At 47.5% G+C, this 23,842-nt stretch overlaps 2 protein-coding genes across 2 annotated transcripts; both read left to right on the forward strand.

Annotated features, from left to right (window-relative positions):
- On the forward strand, window positions 1–8,671 carry LOC125644098 (zona pellucida sperm-binding protein 2-like). The gene is made up of 16 exons (XM_048867525.2): window positions 1–206; window positions 283–377; window positions 783–944; window positions 1,530–1,574; window positions 1,832–1,996; window positions 2,452–2,548; window positions 2,651–2,832; window positions 4,634–4,763; window positions 5,833–6,014; window positions 6,090–6,181; window positions 6,283–6,407; window positions 6,811–7,000; window positions 7,471–7,606; window positions 7,684–7,780; window positions 8,287–8,376; window positions 8,489–8,671. The coding sequence occupies exons 1-16, from the start codon at window positions 62–64 to the stop codon at window positions 8,626–8,628; spliced, it is 2,073 nt and encodes a 690-aa protein (XP_048723482.2). The 5' UTR covers window positions 1–61; the 3' UTR covers window positions 8,629–8,671.
- Window positions 8,672–14,693: 6,022 nt separating this feature from the next.
- LOC125643302 (zona pellucida sperm-binding protein 2-like) lies at window positions 14,694–23,342 on the forward strand. The gene is made up of 16 exons (XM_048865689.2): window positions 14,694–14,909; window positions 14,986–15,080; window positions 15,486–15,647; window positions 16,233–16,277; window positions 16,535–16,699; window positions 17,155–17,251; window positions 17,354–17,535; window positions 19,337–19,466; window positions 20,536–20,717; window positions 20,793–20,884; window positions 20,986–21,110; window positions 21,514–21,703; window positions 22,212–22,347; window positions 22,427–22,523; window positions 23,011–23,097; window positions 23,209–23,342. The coding sequence occupies exons 1-16, from the start codon at window positions 14,765–14,767 to the stop codon at window positions 23,340–23,342; spliced, it is 2,064 nt and encodes a 687-aa protein (XP_048721646.2). The 5' UTR covers window positions 14,694–14,764.
- The last annotated feature ends 500 nt before the right edge of the window (window positions 23,343–23,842 follow it).

Genomic DNA, 23,842 nt, shown 5'->3' on the forward strand with positions numbered 1-23,842 from the left:
CTGGGGTGACTCTCCTCTCCATTTGCTGGAGTGAGTGGGTTTTAGCATACTAACGGCCTGTATGCTGTCTCCTATCCTGTGTTGCAAGGAGTTGATATCAGACTGCTCACTTCCTCTTGTAGGGACGGTGTCTTGTCACACTGACAAAATGTTGATTGGGTTTCCCAGAGAGCTTGGAAGCAACTTCTGGCAGGTCCATGTAGTTGGTATGTATTGCTGCATGTTTAGCTAGGTTCTCAAGGCAACTTCTAGCAGCATAGCTGACCAGCTTACTCTCACTAGATGGAAGTGGTGAAGAGATTGTAGACTGTGACTACATGGTGGATCATGAGAGGCTGACTCTAACTGCTCTGTATGTGAACTGCACCAGACTAGAGGTAAAACTGTCCCTCTGCTTTGGGAACATGCTCACTTGACAGAGGCTCCAAAGTGACTCCTACTAAGTGACCCAACTACAGTGTTGGGTCATGTAATGTACCATCTCTCTTTCCTGGGAGACTCCTTCTCCCCAGAGCACCCACTGAGGTGGTGCTTCCATGTAATAATGACTAATTGAATGGCTCCCAACAAATCAAATTCCTTCCTTTGAGTAAGGATGCAAATACAGCCATTTTTAAAAACTAACCCTGCCTCTTCTATAGACAGCAACTTCAGCTGAAGCAAATTCTCAACTTGAACATGTGGCCTCTGAGGGTTGGCTCTAATTGCTGATCTGAGGCAACATCTAGTAATGTAAAACGGTGCCACTGTCTTATTCTGACCAATGTGTTCTCTTGCTATAGCATGACCAACACCAGCTGAGACTAGAGCTGCTGGTGCTCAACAAAACCATTGCAAGGGACAAGAATGTAACCTACAGTATTGGCTGTGATTCTCTTCAAGCAGATGAAGTCGTCCCTACTATTTTTACAGGAGCTACAAACTGTACTAAAGACTTCATGGCAGTAAGTGGGGCAGTTTGACAATCCCTTGGAAAGGGAACTGCTCTCAGCTGTAGAGAGGAGTCTGACACCTCAATGGCATCTCAGTCAAATCTTGAAGATGTGTCTGTAGACTCTCTTTGGGTGGTGGGAGTAAGGAAATAAGACTGACTAGCAGGATGATGGTGGATTTTCCCCTTCCTGATCTCTGGGAAGACTCAGATTAAAGACTAGCCTTCTTATTTGTAAAAACTCTAGCTAGTTACCTTTACCTCCTCCTTTGTGTACTTCTAAGGGCTTCCCTGGCTAGGCTTGGCACAGCTTACTGAATTATGTAGACCCCTCTATTGGCTAATGGTCAGTAGCTGTCAACAGGTGCCCTAAACTACAGGGGGAGAACAGCATTTGCTGCTTCCCCACCTTGTCCCTCCAGAAACAAGCCAGGCCTCTAGCCACTGCAGCACACTTCCTCAGAAGACTCCCCGAAAGCTTCCATTCCTCTAATGGGTTAGAGGCTCCTTGTTCCATTCACCATGGAAAGCTTGCTTGGTATCCTCTTCTTTTTGAACAGTGTGCTTTGAAGTCAGCTGCTGTCCCGTTCTCTTTCAGGTTGTATTTCCAAGACTCCTTCCCAGTTTTGCTGATGAACACATGGTATGAAACGTCGGTCCTAAATGGGGGCTGGGTGTGCAAAGTAACATGCCTCTAAAGTAGAACTGCTGCATGTAGAAACTGCCACTTTGCTACTTTAGCAAGCATCACCAAACTGGACCCTTCAGTATCTCTCTCATGTTGGTTAGCCAAGCTGCCACTCACAGCAGTCTTAACACTTCTTAAAGATAAGAACAATAACCCCCTTGCTCGGTAATGAAAAGCCTAATGCCTGACTGACCAGAAGTCTCAAATTGCAGACTACAGAATCTCAGATGGCCTGGATACTGTCCATAGATGATGGAACACGAACACACAGGCTAAGCTTTAGGCAAGCCATGCAGCAAGGGTATACATTCCTAGCTGACAGCAACAACCTAATCTTCCAGGTTTCTTTTGGTGCAACTGGAGTCACCTCTTACAAGGTAGGTGCACAAGACTGTCTCGAGGCCAAAAGGCAAAACTTGCCATCGGCAAATGATGGTGTCTATAAATAGAACCGTGAGAAGCCTCAGACTTCTGAGGCTCACTAGTCTGAGCTATTGGGGCAGTCTGATTAGTCTGACTCTACATGCAGCCCATGAGGGCATCTGGAAATGGGAGTGTGTGAGACCTGCAGCTTGACTTCTGGCTATGAATCCATGTGGTGCATGAGGGCCTAGAATGGAGCTTGTACACCCTTCCCAAGAACTCCTGTGTGTAGGAGAAATGTGAAATGGCTAGGGTGTAACTCCAGTGGCTAACATGCCCTGCAAGACTTCTGAAGTCTCTTCAGAACTACAGCCTGGCTTACTGAATCCTAATAGGCTTCTTTTATACCTGGCACTGGGAACTGCACTGTGACTAACCTGCTGTTCTCAACCGTATCTATCCTCTGCAGCAAGACAACCAGATGCTATATACTGTGGCACTCAAGCTTTCATATGGGCCTCCTGACCAGCGGCTAACTGTAGAATCAAGAATGATCTGTGCACCAGGTAAAACTTCCCCTCTTCACAGAGGAAGCTGGTCCCCCCTCTGACCCGAGAGGGACTTGTACCTTAAAATGTCTCTGGACACTAACAGAGCTATTCTTGCAGGTCCAGCAACCTGTAACTCCACACACATGACTGTTGCCATCCCAGCTTTCCCAGGGATCCTCTCTGCTGTGAGTATAGACAACAGAAACATTCCCATGACCCAACTCCAAGCAAATGGAATTGCTCTGGACACAAGAAGGGGCGTGAAGCTGCACATCAACAAAAGAATCCTGAAGTCCAGAGTAAGCTCCCTTAGGAAAGGTCACAATTGCCATTCTTTCTTTTTGAAATGAAGTGCAGGCTACAGGTGGAGTAGAGAAGGATTTAGTTACAATGAGGCCGACGGAGGCATCTGTCTGGTCAGTGCCTTGGTATTGACTCCAGTCAGACCTTCTCGTGCCACCACTTGGCAGCTGTATGTACCGTGACCCCCCTTCCCCTTCCCCTCCCAACCACCTCAATCTTCCTAACCATAACCTCTAATGCAGCTAGAACTGTCTCCATTATGGCAACCTCCTTCCTGACACCCCCACAAGCCCCATCTCTACCAGCGCTCTCCAGATACATCTCCTAGAAATCTTCCTTGCAGACCATTCTAGCAAGGTCTGTCAGCAAACTACTCCTTGCTACCTCATCAAATTCAGGCTGCTTGTTCTAGTATCCACAGTCCTGATCCTTCCCTTGTCTTGTCATGCCAGTAGCTCAACCCCTGGGCTTGCCTGGACAGGTGTCATGTCTGCTATCCCTAATCCTGAAGCACCCTCCTGAAATTCTCCAGAAGGATATAGATTATCCCTACTGGATGGGATGAGAGGCAAGGACAAGAGGAAGCTAGCCTAATAGGCTTAGATATGAAGGGGGAGGGAATACCATGCTGTGTTGCTGCTGCTGATGTCCGTTTGGGGTCAGGAATGTTTTGTGGACAGAACATAGCGTGCGGCAATCTGATGCCCCTAAGTAAGAGTGAGTTCCAGTTGAAAGAAAATGGACCACATGCTGACTCTCTGTAAGGTCAAAAGTACACTTGAATGGCTCACTTGGAAGGTCCATCTAGGTCTAACATGCATCATTCCATGAACAGACACTTCAGTTTCAGTCAGTAACTGACCTTAAACTCACTTAGGACGGAAGAACCCAATGCACAGCTACAGACTAGGGACCGAATGGCTAGGCAGCAGTTCTGCGGAAAAGGACCTAGGGGTGACAGTGGACGAGAAGCTGGATATGAGTCAGCAGTGTGCCCTTGTTGCCAAGAAGGCCAATGGCATTTTGGGATGTATAAGTAGGGGCATAGCGAGCAGATCGAGGGACGTGATCGTTCCCCTCTATTCGACATTGGTGAGGCCTCATCTGGAGTACTGTGTCCAGTTTTGGGCCCCACACTTCAAGAAGGATGTGGATAAATTCGAGAGAGTCCAGCGAAGGGCAACAAAAATGATTAGGGGTCTGGAACACATGAGTTATGAGGAGAGGCTGAGGGAACTGGGATTGTTTCTTCTGCAGAAGAGAAGAATGAGGGGGGATTTGATAGCTGCTTTCAACTACCTGAAAGGGGGTTCCAAAGAGGATGGCTCTAGACTGTTCTCAATGGTAGCAGATGACAGAACGAGGAGTAATGGTCTCAAGTTGCAGTGGGGGAGGTTTAGATTGGATATTAGGAAAAACTTTTTCACTAAGAGGGTGGTGAAACACTGGAATGCGTTACCTAGGGAGGTGGTAGAATCTCCTTCCTTAGAGGTTTTTAAGGTCAGGCTTGACAAAGCCCTGGCTGGGATGATTTAACTGGGAATAGCTCCTGCTTCGAGCAGGGGGTTGGACTAGATGACCTTCTGGGGTCCCTTCAACCCTGATATTCTAGGATTCTCCAAATCCCTATTACTTGACCCAGGAGATGTATTGGAATGGCGGATAAGTATCCTTCTGAGACACTAATATTCCTGGCTAGATTAGTCCCATCTAAATGACTGATTCAGAGGCCAAGTCTTAACTTCCCCTGGAGGGGACAGAACTGCTACAAACTGTCATGGCCTCCCTCTCTTCCAGCTGTATGAAGAGAGCTGCTTCGGACTTCAGTCATACATGGCATCTCTAAGATTAGCTTTCAACTTTCATGGAGAAATGGTGTCAATGGTGACTTATCCAGCATGTCCCTGTGACCAACATGCACCAATAGGTGAGACGGTCTGTTTTTCCTGGGAACTCTTTCTGTAGTAGTGCAGTTTTAGCTGTCCCTGAAGTGCTGATCAACATGAGAGATTTCAAGCTTCCAAGATTTGCAGTGTTGCAACTCAGTGGCTCCATGAAATGAATTTCCTTTAATGCAGGAGACTGAGTAAACCCTCAGCACATTACGCTATGAATCTGGAGGGCCCATCTTTGATGGGAACACTTTAGCCATAGGTTGAGCTCAGCTACAAGTGCAGCTATGTCTGGTGCAAACTCCTAGTAGCTGGCAAACAAAACTTCTGCTGTAGGGGCTCTCTGCACCTTTGTCTTGGAGCCCATTTAGTTGCAGTCGTGTTTCCTGGGTCAAATATAGATGCCCTTCCTTTGCTGGTGAGGACTGTTTCTTGGGTTGACATTTGGGTGACCTGGACATGACCACCTACTTGGTGATTGGAGGCGTCACACAGTCTGATCACCTAACTCCTCTGAGAATCCACGTAGTAATGACCGCTCCCTTTTCATGGAGGTGGCAGAAGGCATAACCAATCACAACTCCATCTGAGGACTTTCCCCCCAATTTTGCAGCCAGTCAGCAGCTACTGGAGGGCTGTTTGTTCTGCCCTGCTCCTCCCCGTATACTCCCTTAAGGATTGGCTCTGGTGCTGTCACACCCAGCCCTTGTTTACCTGCTCTACAGGGTAGGTAATAGACTAGAACCAGACACCAGGTTCCCCTGCCTGAGCTGGTTAGGGCAGGGCTAATGGGTAGACTCCAGCCTACCCTCCAATCTGATTCATCCTCCTAGAGCACTGCTTTGTGAGCAGTTGATGGGTCCTTGAGCTTCCGGGCATGAGCTGTTGCAGGATCCTTGCCCTCCAGATTATGCTATATAAAATGGAGACCAGGGACAATCCAGTAGGTGCAGAAAAATTCCTAGGGTAGTCAGGGCCCCTACACACACAGCTTGGCTAAAACACTCTCCGTGTAGTTGCTCACTGAACTGAGGCAGGAGCTGCCATAGCCCCATGTCCAGGAACCCCCTAGAGCAACCCATCCCAATTCCTTGAATGTTTCAGCTGCTGTGTGCACTCAGGATGGCTACATGGACTTTGAAGTACAGAGTGACAGGACAAAACCAGCCCTAGACTTGGATACCATCAGGCTAAGAGATCCTACATGCAAACCAGTCTTCAAGTCTCCCTCAAATGACATGGTTCGGTTTCACGTCCCACTGAACAAGTGTGGGACAAGGCAGAGGGTAAGTGTCAGGACAGTGACTGCGAAAGGCGCTCATGTGGCAGGGCAGTCACTAAGTCTCCTGTATCCCCTGTAGTTTGAAGGCGAGAGGACAACTTATGAGAATGAAGTGCGTGCCTTGTGGGCAGATCAACCGCCACGCAGGATTTCTAGGGACAGTGAATTCAGGTCAGTCCACAACTCTGCTGGTGACAGCCCATCGCAACACTAAGCAAAGTGACTGACTGCAAATTGCCAGCTAAGCTGATGCTGCGCATTCTGTCTTTCAGGCTGACCGTATTGTGCACCTACAAAAGTGGTGACGCGTCCCTGAGCGTAAGGATAAGCAGTCTCCCTCCTCCAGTTTCTTCAATAAACCAGGGTCCTCTCTCCTTGATCCTGCTGATCTATCCAGGTAAAGCTTGCATCTAGCCGCAAATTGTGTCCAGGGCAGAAATGAAGTGATTCCCTCCATAGTCAAAGGAGCTCTTCAGTCCCTACTATCCAGAGCAGTAGACCCAGAGACCTTTTGATATCCAGGGGTGGCATGATTCCATCACTGGTGGTCTGTGACGTAGACCTGGCAGGCTAGGTTTTAATAGAGCCTCTTGCTATGGGGGAATCCAGTAGGGATGTTGAGTTTAGGAGGCTTTTTCTCTCCCTGTGCAAGGAGTTCAACTAAAGCACTCACGAGCTGTGTCCTTCTATGCACCTACAGTACCAGACTTCTTCCATAGCTGGCTGCTTCATCTCTCTAGATTGAGATTCCTACCTATTGCGAACTGGGCTGTCAACTCTGCCATCCTTGGTTTTTTCAGATGACTCCTACGTGCAGCCCTACAGTGACGACCAGTACCCTATTGTGAAATATCTGCGGCAACCAATCTTCTTGGAAGTGCAAGTTCTGAACCGCAATGACCCCAACATCCGACTGGTACTGGATGACTGCTGGGCAACAACATCGCAAGATCCAAGCTCTCTGCCCCGGTGGAACATTGTTGTGGATGGGTAGGTATATTCCAACTCCTGTAGGAACATAGGTGAGGCTGGCCTGCTCAAGTGTTTCCCTGAAGTGCTATGCAAAGGCTTGTTGGAGCTGTGAGCGCAATGTTCCTCACACAGATGTAGGAGCAAAGGGTTGCTGTCTGGCTATGATCTGACCACAAAGTGTAGGTCGCTCTAGCCTTAGGTCAAGCTAGACATCTGAGAGTGCACATGCTCAAGGACTAAAATGTGTAAATGCCAACTGTCACTCCAATGGCTCACAACTGAGTGACTCAACCCCAATGAATTGCTGTCCTAATGCAGGCTTCCAAGCTCTGGCAGATCTCTAGGAAACAGTATTGAGGGTCTCTTGGGTAATGGACTAAATATTAAACTTGAATGTTAATGACGCAAACCTTCCAAGACTCTCTCTTCTTGCCTGATTTCAACTCTGCCCTCTCTGAGAAGCTGCCTTTCTACATGACCTCCTGTAGGTGTGACTATGAACTCGATAACTACAGAACCGCATTTCATCCAGTGGGCCTAGCAGTCAGCTATCCCAACTATCGCCAGAGATTTGAAGTGAAGACCTTTGCCTTCGTAGCGGGTGACAAGGCTCTCGCTAGCCTAGTAAGTGCAGTCCCTCTAGCTCTAGCTAAAGGCTCAGGCTTCCTGTGCTCCAAATCTCTCCCTTATCTTTGCTCTAGGTGTACTTCCACTGCAGTGCTCTTCTCTGTGACAGACTTCATCCAGACTCCCCTCTGTGTTCAACACTATGTCCTCCCTCAGCCAGAAACAAACGAGGTAGGATTTAATCACTGCTGGCAACTAGAATGTCACGTAACATGCTGTCCTACCACAGCAGAATAATGTAGGTATGAAAGGGAACTTGCTAGGTCTTCTAGTCAGTCTCCTGCACTCAACCAGGACGAAGTACTATCTAGCCCACGCTACTTTCGTTAACAACCACCAGTGACCAATTCTGCAAACCATCTAGGTAACTTTGCTCCAGTGCCTGCCTACCCTTGCAGTTAGACATTAGGAGAGAAACCTTTCCTAACCTAAACATCCCTTGCTGTGACTGAAGCCCCTGATTGATCCACACTGTTATCAGTGGAAAGTCTTCAAGCATGTCAAAGTAAGGTACCGCTCAGTTGTCTTTTCTGGACTAAACAACCCACTTTCCACCTTCTTGTAGCCATGTTTTCTAGACCTTGAAGCATTCCTGTTGATAGTCCAGTTAGCTTGCTATGTTTGTGGATTTCCAGACTCCAGTTAGTCAGAATTATGTGTTGACTAATCTCTTGCAGATGCTGTTGTGATGCAAGCAGAGAACTCCGGTGTAGCAAGCTTACCTGGTCCTGTTAGCTTTGTAGCAGATGAATGGCCTTCAACCCAAGGTATGGAACAAATACCTCTCCTTGACCTAACTGAGGCATGTTGTTGCCAATCCAAGTTATGGCATAATCTGGCCACTAACTTGTGGTTCACCCTTTTTTTCCCTCCCTACAGAAGAAACTCCCCTGAGAGAAGGAGCATGGACCACTGTAGTAGCAGCAGCTACTGTGGTCCTTGGCCTGATGGTCACTGCACTGGTGTCAGTGGCTCTCTTTAAAAATCTGAAGAGGACAAAAGCTGTAATGGGAAAGTGATACGCTAAATGACCTGTGACAAAATAAACTGCTGGATGCACTAGTTCATGGTGGACTCTCCTTTATTTCAGAAGGGGCTACTTCTAGTTTCCAATAGAAGCCAGTGAGACTTGGCTCCTCTCTAAAGCCCAGACAAACCAACCAGCCAGTCCCATGGTACAAAATGTTAACTCAATAGTAACTGTACTAGCCTGACAACTGTCCTAATTCCATTGTTTAATTGTCGTAAGTACCTATTCTACTATACAGCTGCTCCTTACTGTTCAGTTAATGTAGTAGGGTGAAGGCACTTGTATTGTTGGCAGTATTTTAGAACCCTTATTCTGTAGATACACCAAGGAGAGATTGAGCCTAATCTCAACCTAATCTACATTCATCATTAAGGTGACAACCCTGGGACTCGGTCTTTGCGCTAAAGAGCTCCATGTTTCCTCTGATCCTATCCACGACTCAACCAGTAGAAGTTAATGCCCATCAGTACATGAGCAGTAGCAGCAAGGTAGATCTGCAAAAGTCTGCGTACTAGCCCTACATTTTTAGGAGATCTTGTGTTCTTATACCAACAGCGCCATGTCTAGCACTAATGAAACTAACCACTCATAGTGCCTATTACAAAAGCAATTGGACTCACTACACTTGACACTATGGGGCATTTTTGAAGAGACAACTCTATTCTAGAAAATGTTGTGCTGTCTGTCAACCTTCTGTTACTCTTCTAGCTTACCCATGCAGTTGCAGGGCTAGGGTCTCCAGCCACGCTCTGTGTAGCTCAAGTGTCCTGGCATAGTGGTGGTGACTCTTGCAGATACTAGCCACTACACTAGGCTTAAACTTAGGCCAGCAATAGGGGTTTCATAAAGCTGTCCTCCATAGCTGTGGTCTTCTGTGAACACCAGCTCCCAAAAATGCAGCAGGCAAGAACAAACTGTAGTCCTGATTTCCGAATTGGCAATACTTGCCCTACACAACATAGAGCCACACAGCAGTTGGTGACCAGTAACTGGAGCTAGAAAAGTAGACTTGTCCAAAACAAGATCTTGCTAAAATCAACCCTGTCCCTTCTGAGTCTTTGACAGGGTTATTTTGGCAACATCTCTTCTCTGCCATAGTCTCTGACAACTCCATGTGGGCTGAGGTACCTACGCTACATGCAGAAAGTGACACCTGATCAGGAATAGGCAATTCCATGCCCAATGTGTGGGGTGGGAATGCTGGATTTGGGCTTGGTTTTTTTGGCTTAATTGGCTAGTTTGAGAGTAGGTGTAGGGTTATTTTAATTGCCTCTAGGGCAGGGGGAAGAAGAGTCAGGGCTACACAGCATGCCTGCCACAGTTCCAGACTACACACCCAGTGGATCTAATCACATAGTGTTGGGGTTCTTGTTTTGAAATGGGATCAACTTGAGGGTTTTTTTTTAACCCTTTAAAAATCAGGGTGCTTACTTGCTACATAACAGAGCAACTGTGCCACAGTTGCTACCTTTAACTGGAAAATTTAAATATCCGTACTTACTCTGTGCCCTACTCTAGCCATGGCATAAGATCAAGATCCTACTTCCATAAAGGCAGGGTAGACAGAGAATAGAGTCATCTGTTTACTAACTACTATCATCAGATTTAAAATGAACGCTTCCTCAGGCTATTTACACCCGCTTCAAGGCTGAGTAACTTGCCTGGCTGAGAGAAGACTTAGCTGGTTTAAGAAACAACTGAAAAGCAAACTTCCTCACAATTGTGTAATTAACTTGAGGGCCCTCTCCTCTGGGGCTGGACAGTAGTTTAACCCTAGTGTCAGATATCACTATACTAGCATCTAAGGTGACTGTATTCTCCACAGCTGCTGCTTTCCTAGATGTGCGAAATTGCTAGGATCTCTAGTGCCATGGAACTGAACACTTACTACACATATTCCCCCATCCCAAAATTCTGGTCTTTCTCTCAAGTTAGAATTTAATGGGATAAATTGTCTGAACTGTGATTTTTTTTTCTCTGCATGAATAACTACAAATATCTCCCTGCTTCCTACTTTCCTCCCCCCCATAATCCTTTAGGCTAACTATAGCTACCCTCAGATGAGAGCAGTGCTTGTTCCTCTTGCTGTTTGAGCATCTTTTGTAGGAATGACTGAGTATTCCTGTCACCTAACCCTATTCCATTTCTCATGTTTGTATATCAAGAGAAGCTCAAGTAATAGCAGTGAGGAAGCACTGTTAGAGGGCTGCTGGCAGAATCTGAGGGGGCTTCCAGTGCGGATTTCTTCCCCCTTCCATCCCCCACAGTACCTCTCTAGGTAAATCACCTTCCTTGCTCTAAGAACTACATTAGGAGGCCTAGTCCTGTATATAGTTCTCTATATTGCCTACACTGTGCCAGGGGCAGTGAATTGTTTGGGCCCATGGTGCCCAGGCTCCAGAAAATTCAGGGCCTGGGAGGGCCCAGCTTCACTAGTGTTGAGGGTAGGTCTTTCCCCAGGGCCCACCTGCCACCCCTGTGTGCCTCACCTGGAGCATCCCTGCCTGCTGTGGGCTGCTGCTCCGTGGTGCGCTTCCTCGCTGGCCGCTGCCAGCTACAAGGGAGCGGCACTGGGGGCAATCTGAGGTGGCTGCTGCGCCTGACTGCGGGGGGCTTCTCCTGGCTGGACCTCCTGAGCAGCAGCCGCGGAGGGCTTGGATGAGTATTGTGCTGGGGAGGGGCCCTCCTCCCTCCCCAGTACTTGCTGCTGCCAGGGGGGTAGAGGGCTGGGGGGAATTCTCCTCTCTGGCCCCCAGCCCCAGGGCAGCCTGCTTTCTGCATCCCAAACCCCTCATCCTTGGCCCAGCCCTGCACCCTAACCCTCTGTCCCAGGCCAAAGCCTGCACGCAGCACCCAAAGTCTCTCTCAGAGTCTGCACCCCTCCTGCACCTAAACTCCCTCCCAGAGCCTTAGGCAGGTGTGTGGGGGTGGGACCTGGACCTGTTCTGGGCACCACCCAAAATTATGCAGAGCTGCTGCCCCTGGCTAGGGGTGCGAAGAGATGCCAGGGAGCAAACACAGTTTTCAAAGCTCTGCTATCTCACTTAGCGTATGACTTGAAATAGCATGGTGGAAAGGAGACTAATGCTAGTCTCATATAGCCAAATTTCAATTGCCGTGTATGCATTACGCTTGCAAAGAGGACTATTAAACAGATCATGACCAGACCTAGCCCTGCTAGTGCTCTTGGTATATGAAAGTAACCGCCTCTAAAAGCAGCATATCCTCTGCTCTTCTACTGGTGTAGTGACAAACTGAAGAGGATTTAACTATCAATGTTGCATGTGCTCAGCACAGCATTTGATGTGGCATGAGAAAGAGCATGAAACTGTGGGCATCTGTAGTAATGACAACACTTCCAGGTTTTGACTTGTAGGCAAATACACACACTTTCACATACTTTTGGTTAATCAGAAAACCAGAATGCCTTTTCGGGGATCTGAAACTGTTCATAGTCACCTTTCCTGAGCCCCTTAGACATAGTCTGCAGTCTCCCGGGGGTCCGTAGACCCCAGGTTGAAAACTGCAGCTCCATCTGATTAATAAGTAGTACAGACACTCTAGGAACCAGCTATGCAAGTAACCAAGTACCCTCAGTGCCTGATAAAGCCAGTAACTGCTAAGGGGTGGCAGCAAGTTGCAGGACCTGTCCCTTGGTGAAGAACATCATGGGAGCAGCCAGGCACATAATTCATTTCTGCAGGGAAGTGGCCTGGCCAATGAATGCATTATTAGCAGGGGAATTAAACTAAGCCTATCTGGACTCATTGGTTTCTGAATAAAAGTGAGGCACTAGAAGTTGTGTGTTTTCGAAGCTACTTTTTAGGAAGATGGATATTTGAAGGATTTTTAGAGCAGCATTGTTCCTACCACTGCAATTAAAGGTCTGTTGGCATTTCCTTACCAATCCTTTTTCTTTTTCTTCTTGGGGAACAAATATGACATTCAAAGCTAGGATAGAGAGAGAGGCCCAGATCCTCAAAGGTATTTAGGTGCCTAACTCCCATTTCTTTCAATAGGAATTACCTTTGAGGTTTTGGGCCATCCTACCTTGCGAAAGAGATGCCAGCCTTAACTTTGAATTTTCCTCCACTCTTTGTTTTAGTTTTGGAGCAGAGATCTACCTTGTCCAACTGGTGTTGGAGCTGCTTTATGGAGTTCACTATCAAAATGTGCCTCCATTGTCTTACCTGTTAAATTTTGAAACAAGAACCTTTGTGATTTCTCCCATGCTGCCCCTCACACCTGGGAGGAGCTCCCCATCAACATCACAAATTCACCTCATTGTTTACCTTCAAATCCCTCCTCAAAGTCTCCTTTCTTGTGATGCCTACAAAAGACTTGACAACACGTAGGCCGCTGGAGTGCTGAGACCACTGCCCACCATGCGGAGCAATCCTGTTTCCTAGTTTCCTTGTATTCACCTGTCTGATTGTTTGTGCCCTTCTGTTGTCTCCTGTCTTATACTTAGGCTGTCAGCTTTCTGGGGCAGGAGCTGTCTTTTGGTTCTGTTTGTACAGTGCTTAGCACAATGGGGTCCCGGTCCCTGATGAGGGCTCCAGGGCACGATGGTAATACAAATAAATAATAATTGTGGAACTGGGACTGCATTCAATATTGGTCTAGTGGTCAGCGGAGGTAACTAGGTAACAGGACCCTGGATACCTCTGTGGCTCTGCCACTGACTTGTGGCCCAATCCTTCAAGTAAAGTACCTGAGTTCATGTGCTAACTCCTCTCTCCGCTTCCTGTGTGACCTTAGCATTCATCACGCTGTAACATAGATCCCTGTCTGTATAAATGGGGATAATAATCCGTCCCTTCTCCCACCCTTCTTCTGTCTTGTCTCGTTAGATCGTGAAGTCTTTGGGGCAGGACTGTCTCTCACTGCATTCACTAGCACCTAGCACAAAGGGGCCCTGATCACGGGAGGATAGAGGAGTGGGGGGCAAAGTGCTACCATAAAGCAAATGCTAATTAAGTCGCTTTGGCCAAATCACTTGATCTCTTTGTGTCTCACTTTTCCCCATCAATAGAATAGGGTTTAACAGTGTGATTCTAGGCCTTTCCATCATACAGATGAAGACTGATGACAACCATTCGTCTACTTCCCCGAGGGTTGGGAGGATTCATTCACATTGGTAACAGTTATGGCAAACTAGATATTGGGCAAACTGTCCCTCCTCAACAGAACTACCCTGGCAATGAAGATTTCCCGGGCGGGGGCTACTGAGGATAGTTCCCAAGCGTGGGGTGACTTACAAACCCCATGGCTGAGCACAAGGCTGTTTTAGTGGGCAGAAGAGCCCAGCAATGCCAAGTGTTCTCCTTGGTAAGGGGCAAAGGGCTAGGGGAGCTTAAGGCTGCCACACAAAGCATTTGTCTGTTTCTAGCTCCTCAGCTATTTTGCTCCATCTTCTAGCGGAGGGAGAAAGGTGGTGGAAGAGCAGGGTGAAAGGAAAAATGGATACCAAAAGTAATCTTAAAAGTGAAGGGAAACAGAAAATTGTGCAAAGGGGCATAAAATCCCCTTGAAAGAGGAGCTTTGTCCCTAAGCTGCCCCTCCTCACTGATTGCAGCACAGAACAGGGCCAGGTGCAAACCATCAGCCTCAGAGTCAGCTGCTAGCAGGTGTTGAGGAAGCATCCCAGGTGTTTTCCAAGAGCTGCTGGTGTGCTGGGGCTGCAGCCCCTCCTATATAACCCCTGTAGCTGAGTAGGAGGTGAGTTGTTCTGGTGTCTTCATGTGGGTGGCTTGACTCTGAGCCATGAGGTTGTCTGTAGGCTAGACAGCTAGGCTGGTCCTTTTACAGCATGTGGTAAGTGGGTGGGTTGCATAGGGTTGTGTATAGGGAGAGTTCTGTTTGCTGTGCTGGCTTCTGAGCATCTTTTCTCTTGTTTGCAGGCTGCTTCTTTTACTTGGTTGCCTTATAGTGCCCTTGACAGCTGGTGTTACTAGTTCCATGTCTCTAGACTTCCCAGGTAACCAGGGCATTCCCCTGATCATGGTTGGAGGGGGGGCAGGAGTGGACTTGTCTTGAGGCAGATAGGATAGTTTTACTGACCCTGGGGTGACTCTCCTCTCCATTTGCTGGAGTGAGTGGGTTTTAGCATACTAACGGCCTGTATGCTGTCTCCTATCCTGTGTTGCAAGGAGTTGATATCAGACTGCTCACTTCCTCTTGTAGGGACGGTGTCTTGTCACACTGACAAAATGTTGATTGGGTTTCCCAGAGAGCTTGGAAGCAACTTCTGGCAGGTCCATGTAGTTGGTATGTATTGCTGCATGTTTAGCTAGGTTCTCAAGGCAACTTCTAGCAGCATAGCTGACCAGCTTACTCTCACTAGATGGAAGTGGTGAAGAGATTGTAGACTGTGACTACATGGTGGATCATGAGAGGCTGACTCTAACTGCTCTGTATGTGAACTGCACCAGACTAGAGGTAAAACTGTCCCTCTGCTTTGGGAACATGCTCACTTGACAGAGGCTCCAAAGTGACTCCTACTAAGTGACCCAACTACAGTGTTGGGTCATGTAATGTACCATCTCTCTTTCCTGGGAGACTCCTTCTCCCCAGAGCACCCACTGAGGTGGTGCTTCCATGTAATAATGACTAATTGAATGGCTCCCAACAAATCAAATTCCTTCCTTTGAGTAAGGATGCAAATACAGCCATTTTTAAAAACTAACCCTGCCTCTTCTATAGACAGCAACTTCAGCTGAAGCAAATTCTCAACTTGAACATGTGGCCTCTGAGGGTTGGCTCTAATTGCTGATCTGAGGCAACATCTAGTAATGTAAAACGGTGCCACTGTCTTATTCTGACCAATGTGTTCTCTTGCTATAGCATGACCAACACCAGCTGAGACTAGAGCTGCTGGTGCTCAACAAAACCATTGCAAGGGACAAGAATGTAACCTACAGTATTGGCTGTGATTCTCTTCAAGCAGATGAAGTCGTCCCTACTATTTTTACAGGAGCTACAAACTGTACTAAAGACTTCATGGCAGTAAGTGGGGCAGTTTGACAATCCCTTGGAAAGGGAACTGCTCTCAGCTGTAGAGAGGAGTCTGACACCTCAATGGCATCTCAGTCAAATCTTGAAGATGTGTCTGTAGACTCTCTTTGGGTGGTGGGAGTAAGGAAATAAGACTGACTAGCAGGATGATGGTGGATTTTCCCCTTCCTGATCTCTGGGAAGACTCAGATTAAAGACTAGCCTTCTTATTTGTAAAAACTCTAGCTAGTTACCTTTACCTCCTCCTTTGTGTACTTCTAAGGGCTTCCCTGGCTAGGCTTGGCACAGCTTACTGAATTATGTAGACCCCTCTATTGGCTAATGGTCAGTAGCTGTCAACAGGTGCCCTAAACTACAGGGGGAGAACAGCATTTGCTGCTTCCCCACCTTGTCCCTCCAGAAACAAGCCAGGCCTCTAGCCACTGCAGCACACTTCCTCAGAAGACTCCCCGAAAGCTTCCATTCCTCTAATGGGTTAGAGGCTCCTTGTTCCATTCACCATGGAAAGCTTGCTTGGTATCCTCTTCTTTTTGAACAGTGTGCTTTGAAGTCAGCTGCTGTCCCGTTCTCTTTCAGGTTGTATTTCCAAGACTCCTTCCCAGTTTTGCTGATGAACACATGGTATGAAACGTCGGTCCTAAATGGGGGCTGGGTGTGCAAAGTAACATGCCTCTAAAGTAGAACTGCTGCATGTAGAAACTGCCACTTTGCTACTTTAGCAAGCATCACCAAACTGGACCCTTCAGTATCTCTCTCATGTTGGTTAGCCAAGCTGCCACTCACAGCAGTCTTAACACTTCTTAAAGATAAGAACAATAACCCCCTTGCTCGGTAATGAAAAGCCTAATGCCTGACTGACCAGAAGTCTCAAATTGCAGACTACAGAATCTCAGATGGCCTGGATACTGTCCATAGATGATGGAACACGAACACACAGGCTAAGCTTTAGGCAAGCCATGCAGCAAGGGTATACATTCCTAGCTGACAGCAACAACCTAATCTTCCAGGTTTCTTTTGGTGCAACTGGAGTCACCTCTTACAAGGTAGGTGCACAAGACTGTCTCGAGGCCAAAAGGCAAAACTTGCCATCGGCAAATGATGGTGTCTATAAATAGAACCGTGAGAAGCCTCAGACTTCTGAGGCTCACTAGTCTGAGCTATTGGGGCAGTCTGATTAGTCTGACTCTACATGCAGCCCATGAGGGCATCTGGAAATGGGAGTGTGTGAGACCTGCAGCTTGACTTCTGGCTATGAATCCATGTGGTGCATGAGGGCCTAGAATGGAGCTTGTACACCCTTCCCAAGAACTCCTGTGTGTAGGAGAAATGTGAAATGGCTAGGGTGTAACTCCAGTGGCTAACATGCCCTGCAAGACTTCTGAAGTCTCTTCAGAACTACAGCCTGGCTTACTGAATCCTAATAGGCTTCTTTTATACCTGGCACTGGGAACTGCACTGTGACTAACCTGCTGTTCTCAACCGTATCTATCCTCTGCAGCAAGACAACCAGATGCTATATACTGTGGCACTCAAGCTTTCATATGGGCCTCCTGACCAGCGGCTAACTGTAGAATCAAGAATGATCTGTGCACCAGGTAAAACTTCCCCTCTTCACAGAGGAAGCTGGTCCCCCCTCTGACCCGAGAGGGACTTGTACCTTAAAATGTCTCTGGACACTAACAGAGCTATTCTTGCAGGTCCAGCAACCTGTAACTCCACACACATGACTGTTGCCATCCCAGCTTTCCCAGGGATCCTCTCTGCTGTGAGTATAGACAACAGAAACATTCCCATGACCCAACTCCAAGCAAATGGAATTGCTCTGGACACAAGAAGGGGCGTGAAGCTGCACATCAACAAAAGAATCCTGAAGTCCAGAGTAAGCTCCCTTAGGAAAGGTCACAATTGCCATTCTTTCTTTTTGAAATGAAGTGCAGGCTACAGGTGGAGTAGAGAAGGATTTAGTTACAATGAGGCCGACGGAGGCATCTGTCTGGTCAGTGCCTTGGTATTGACTCCAGTCAGACCTTCTCGTGCCACCACTTGGCAGCTGTATGTACCGTGACCCCCCTTCCCCTTCCCCTCCCAACCACCTCAATCTTCCTAACCATAACCTCTAATGCAGCTAGAACTGTCTCCATTATGGCAACCTCCTTCCTGACACCCCCACAAGCCCCATCTCTACCAGCGCTCTCCAGATACATCTCCTAGAAATCTTCCTTGCAGACCATTCTAGCAAGGTCTGTCAGCAAACTACTCCTTGCTACCTCATCAAATTCAGGCTGCTTGTTCTAGTATCCACAGTCCTGATCCTTCCCTTGTCTTGTCATGCCAGTAGCTCAACCCCTGGGCTTGCCTGGACAGGTGTCATGTCTGCTATCCCTAATCCTGAAGCACCCTCCTGAAATTCTCCAGAAGGATATAGATTATCCCTACTGGATGGGATGAGAGGCAAGGACAAGAGGAAGCTAGCCTAATAGGCTTAGATATGAAGGGGGAGGGAATACCATGCTGTGTTGCTGCTGCTGATGTCCGTTTGGGGTCAGGAATGTTTTGTGGACAGAACATAGCGTGCGGCAATCTGATGCCCCTAAGTAAGAGTGAGTTCCAGTTGAAAGAAAATGGACCACATGCTGACTCTCTGTAAGGTCAAAAGTACACTTGAATGGCTCACTTGGAAGGTCCATCTAGGTCTAACATGCATCATTCCATGAACAGACACTTCAGTTTCAGTCAGTAACTGACCTTAAACTCACTTAGGACGGAAGAACCCAATGCACAGCTACAGACTAGGGACCGAATGGCTAGGCAGCAGTTCTGCGGAAAAGGACCTAGGGGTGACAGTGGACGAGAAGCTGGATATGAGTCAGCAGTGTGCCCTTGTTGCCAAGAAGGCCAATGGCATTTTGGGATGTATAAGTAGGGGCATAGCGAGCAGATCGAGGGACGTGATCGTTCCCCTCTATTCGACATTGGTGAGGCCTCATCTGGAGTACTGTGTCCAGTTTTGGGCCCCACACTTCAAGAAGGATGTGGATAAATTCGAGAGAGTCCAGCGAAGGGCAACAAAAATGATTAGGGGTCTGGAACACATGAGTTATGAGGAGAGGCTGAGGGAACTGGGATTGTTTCTTCTGCAGAAGAGAAGAATGAGGGGGGATTTGATAGCTGCTTTCAACTACCTGAAAGGGGGTTCCAAAGAGGATGGCTCTAGACTGTTCTCAATGGTAGCAGATGACAGAACGAGGAGTAATGGTCTCAAGTTGCAGTGGGGGAGGTTTAGATTGGATATTAGGAAAAACTTTTTCACTAAGAGGGTGGTGAAACACTGGAATGCGTTACCTAGGGAGGTGGTAGAATCTCCTTCCTTAGAGGTTTTTAAGGTCAGGCTTGACAAAGCCCTGGCTGGGATGATTTAACTGGGAATAGCTCCTGCTTCGAGCAGGGGGTTGGACTAGATGACCTTCTGGGGTCCCTTCAACCCTGATATTCTAGGATTCTCCAAATCCCTATTACTTGACCCAGGAGATGTATTGGAATGGCGGATAAGTATCCTTCTGAGACACTAATATTCCTGGCTAGATTAGTCCCATCTAAATGACTGATTCAGAGGCCAAGTCTTAACTTCCCCTGGAGGGGACAGAACTGCTACAAACTGTCATGGCCTCCCTCTCTTCCAGCTGTATGAAGAGAGCTGCTTCGGACTTCAGTCATACATGGCATCTCTAAGATTAGCTTTCAACTTTCATGGAGAAATGGTGTCAATGGTGACTTATCCAGCATGTCCCTGTGACCAACATGCACCAATAGGTGAGACGGTCTGTTTTTCCTGGGAACTCTTTCTGTAGTAGTGCAGTTTTAGCTGTCCCTGAAGTGCTGATCAACATGAGAGATTTCAAGCTTCCAAGATTTGCAGTGTTGCAACTCAGTGGCTCCATGAAATGAATTTCCTTTAATGCAGGAGACTGAGTAAACCCTCAGCACATTACGCTATGAATCTGGAGGGCCCATCTTTGATGGGAACACTTTAGCCATAGGTTGAGCTCAGCTACAAGTGCAGCTATGTCTGGTGCAAACTCCTAGTAGCTGGCAAACAAAACTTCTGCTGTAGGGGCTCTCTGCACCTTTGTCTTGGAGCCCATTTAGTTGCAGTCGTGTTTCCTGGGTCAAATATAGATGCCCTTCCTTTGCTGGTGAGGACTGTTTCTTGGGTTGACATTTGGGTGACCTGGACATGACCACCTACTTGGTGATTGGAGGCGTCACACAGTCTGATCACCTAACTCCTCTGAGAATCCACGTAGTAATGACCGCTCCCTTTTCATGGAGGTGGCAGAAGGCATAACCAATCACAACTCCATCTGAGGACTTTCCCCCCAATTTTGCAGCCAGTCAGCAGCTACTGGAGGGCTGTTTGTTCTGCCCTGCTCCTCCCCGTATACTCCCTTAAGGATTGGCTCTGGTGCTGTCACACCCAGCCCTTGTTTACCTGCTCTACAGGGTAGGTAATAGACTAGAACCAGACACCAGGTTCCCCTGCCTGAGCTGGTTAGGGCAGGGCTAATGGGTAGACTCCAGCCTACCCTCCAATCTGATTCCTCCTCCTAGAGCACTGCTTTGTGAGCAGTTGATGGGTCCTTGAGCTTCCGGGCATGAGCTGTTGCAGGATCCTTGCCCTCCAGATTATGCTATATAAAATGGAGACCAGGGACAATCCAGTAGGTGCAGAAAAATTCCTAGGGTAGTCAGGGCCCCTACACACACAGCTTGGCTAAAACACTCTCAGTGTAGTTGCTCACTGAACTGAGGCAGGAGCTGCCATAGCCCCATGTCCAGGAACCCCCTAGAGCAACCCATCCCAATTCCTTGAATGTTTCAGCTGCTGTGTGCACTCAGGATGGCTACATGGACTTTGAAGTACAGAGTGACAGGACAAAACCAGCCCTAGACTTGGATACCATCAGGCTAAGAGATCCTACATGCAAACCAGTCTTCAAGTCTCCCTCAAATGACATGGTTCGGTTTCACGTCCCACTGAACAAGTGTGGGACAAGGCAGAGGGTAAGTGTCAGGACAGTGACTGCGAAAGGCGCTCATGTGGCAGGGCAGTCACTAAGTCTCCTGTATCCCCTGTAGTTTGAAGGCGAGAGGACAACTTATGAGAATGAAGTGCGTGCCTTGTGGGCAGATCAACCGCCACGCAGGATTTCTAGGGACAGTGAATTCAGGTCAGTCCACAACTCTGCTGGTGACAGCCCATCGCAACACTAAGCAAAGTGACTGACTGCAAATTGCCAGCTAAGCTGATGCTGCGCATTCTGTCTTTCAGGCTGACCGTATTGTGCACCTACAAAAGTGGTGACGCGTCCCTGAGCGTAAGGATAAGCAGTCTCCCTCCTCCAGTTTCTTCAATAAACCAGGGTCCTCTCTCCTTGATCCTGCTGATCTATCCAGGTAAAGCTTGCATCTAGCCGCAAATTGTGTCCAGGGCAGAAATGAAGTGATTCCCTCCATAGTCAAAGGAGCTCTTCAGTCCCTACTATCCAGAGCAGTAGACCCAGAGACCTTTTGATATCCAGGGGTGGCATGATTCCATCACTGGTGGTCTGTGACGTAGACCTGGCAGGCTAGGTTTTAATAGAGCCTCTTGCTATGGGGGAATCCAGTAGGGATGTTGAGTTTAGGAGGCTTTTTCTCTCCCTGTGCAAGGAGTTCAACTAAAGCACTCACGAGCTGTGTCCTTCTATGCACCTACAGTACCAGACTTCTTCCATAGCTGGCTGCTTCATCTCTCTAGATTGAGATTCCTACCTATTGCGAACTGGGCTGTCAACTCTGCCATCCTTGGTTTTTTCAGATGACTCCTACGTGCAGCCCTACAGTGACGACCAGTACCCTATTGTGAAATATCTGCGGCAACCAATCTTCTTGGAAGTGCAAGTTCTGAACCGCAATGACCCCAACATCCGACTGGTACTGGATGACTGCTGGGCAACAACATCGCAAGATCCAAGCTCTCTGCCCCGGTGGAACATTGTTGTGGATGGGTAGGTATATTCCAACTCCTGTAGGAACATAGGTGAGGCTGGCCTGCTCAAGTGTTTCCCTGAAGTGCTATGCAAAGGCTTGTTGGAGCTGTGAGCGCAATGTTCCTCACACAGATGTAGGAGCAAAGGGTTGCTGTCTGGCTATGATCTGATCACAAAGTGTAGGTCGCTCTAGCCTTAGGTCAAGTTACTCATTTGAGAGTGCACATGCTCAAGGACTAAAGTGTGTAAATGCCAACTGTCACTCTAATGGCTCACAACTGAGTAACTCGATCTGTCTCTACTGGAAATGAGTTGCTGTCCTAATGCAGGCTTGCGAGTTCAGGCAGATTCTTCTGAAACAGTGCAGAGGATCTCTCTCTCCTGGGCAACATACTAAATATTAAACTTGAATGTTAATGATGCAAACCTTCAAAGACTCCCTTCTCTACCTGATTTCAATTCTGACCTCTAAAAAATCTGCCTTCCTTCCCTCCCCTCCATGACTTTCTACATGTATCTTCTATAGGTGTGACTATGAACTAGATAACTACAGAACTGCATTTCATCCAGTGGGCCTAGCAGTCAGCTATCCCAACTATCGCCAGAGATTTGAAGTGAAGACCTTTGCCTTTGTAGCGGGTGACAAGGCTCTCACTAGCCTAGTAAGTGCAGTCCCTCTAGCTCTAGCTAAAGGCTCGGGCTTCCTGTGCTCCAAATGTCTCTCCCTTATCTTTGCTCTAGGTGTACTTCCACTGCAGTGCTCTTCTCTGTGACAGACTTCATCCAGACTCCCCTCTGTGTTCAACACCATGTCCTCCCTCAGCCAGAAACAAACGAGGTAGGATCTAATCACTGACAACTGGAATGTCCCCCTGAACACAGTGTACCATACCAGAATCACAATTTCAAAAAGGCCTATTGAGGTCCCCTCCAATGCTACATCTAGTCCATTCCCCTGTACTGAGGCAGGATAAAGTATTCTCATGACCATCGTCCTTAAACCACCAGGGACTGATTCTGCAAACTTTCTAGGTAACTTGCTTCAGTGCTTAACTGCCCTTATTAGGGAAGTTTTTCAATTGAAGCCCATGACTTATTTGTCTCCTTGTACACACAGTCTTCAAGTATTTATAAGGCTGTTAGTGATCTTGTCCAGTTATGTACCCCCTCAGTTTTTCCCAGACTAAACCAAGTATTTTATTTAGTCACAAATTTTAGACCTTTAATTCTGTCCAGAGGAGGAGAACAGAAATGGACTATAGCCAGTTAACTTAGTACATGGAAATCCATTACTCAACTAATCTGTGGTGACTGATCTTTTGCAGATGTTGTGATGCAAGCACAGAACTTTGGTGTAGCAAGCTTATCTGGTCCTGTCAGCTTTGTAGCAGATGAATGGCCTTCAACCCAAGGTATAGGAAAAAATGCTCTTCTCCCTTACCTAACAGCATGTTGGTGCTAATTCAGGCTTATTACAAAATACTGTGGTCACAAATTTGTGGTTCTACCCTATTTCCCTATAGAGACTCAACTGAGAGAAGAAGCATGGACCACTGTTGCAACAGCAGCTACTGTGATCCTCTGCCTGATGGCCACTTCATTGGTGTCAGTGGCTCTCCTTAATCTGAAGAGGATAAAAGCTGTAATGGTAAACTGAGTCACTAAATGACTTGTGACAAAATAAACTGCTATATGCATGATGCATTAGTTCATAGTGGAATCTTATTCTGAAAATTTCTATCATGATCCTTCGACTGATTTCAGTCATGAGCATTTCTAAAGCCTGGATTGGGGGGTGAGGGGGGAAGCTTTTCCTGCCTGGGCTGTGACAGATCTCAAGATCATGCTGCATGAGCATGGTAACTCTTCCCCTGACACTCGACTGTCATAGGTACTTACTCTTCATGGTGGGGAGGCGTGTCCAGAAGTGGCCCTGCCATTGATCTTGGCACATGAGTTTCCCTCTAGACAAGGATGGTGGTCTACTGCTGTAGTGTTTGATCCAATGCACCCTAATGGACGTGATTATAGATGGAAGTGGATTGCAGCAAGCCCACAGCTCCACCTACAACTGCAGGCAGTATGTTTACATGTGCATTCAGCAATACAGATCAGGGTAGGTAGGGGTTATACACGTATACTGACCTGTTCTAGTTT

The sequence above is a fragment of the Caretta caretta genome, chromosome 10, assembly GCF_965140235.1.
Source record: "Caretta caretta isolate rCarCar2 chromosome 10, rCarCar1.hap1, whole genome shotgun sequence".
NCBI classification, from domain to species: Eukaryota; Metazoa; Chordata; order Testudines; family Cheloniidae; genus Caretta; species Caretta caretta.

What these genes read in the sequence shown, in the direction of transcription:
- LOC125644098 (XM_048867525.2), top strand. Translation starts at nt 62, where the DNA reads ATGCTGTCTCCTATCCTGTGTTGCAAGGAGTTGATATCAGACTGCTCA. An exon ending in TGAACTGCACCAGACTAGAG is followed by an intron (nt 378 to 782) that starts GTAAAACTGTCC and finishes CTCTTGCTATAG; the next exon opens with CATGACCAACACCAGCTGAG. An exon ending in CTCAGCCAGAAACAAACGAG is followed by an intron (nt 7,781 to 8,286) that starts GTAGGATTTAAT and finishes AATCTCTTGCAG; the next exon opens with ATGCTGTTGTGATGCAAGCA.
- LOC125643302 (XM_048865689.2), top strand. Translation starts at nt 14,765, where the DNA reads ATGCTGTCTCCTATCCTGTGTTGCAAGGAGTTGATATCAGACTGCTCA. An exon ending in TCTAGGGACAGTGAATTCAG is followed by an intron (nt 20,885 to 20,985) that starts GTCAGTCCACAA and finishes TCTGTCTTTCAG; the next exon opens with GCTGACCGTATTGTGCACCT. An exon ending in CTCAGCCAGAAACAAACGAG is followed by an intron (nt 22,524 to 23,010) that starts GTAGGATCTAAT and finishes GATCTTTTGCAG; the next exon opens with ATGTTGTGATGCAAGCACAG.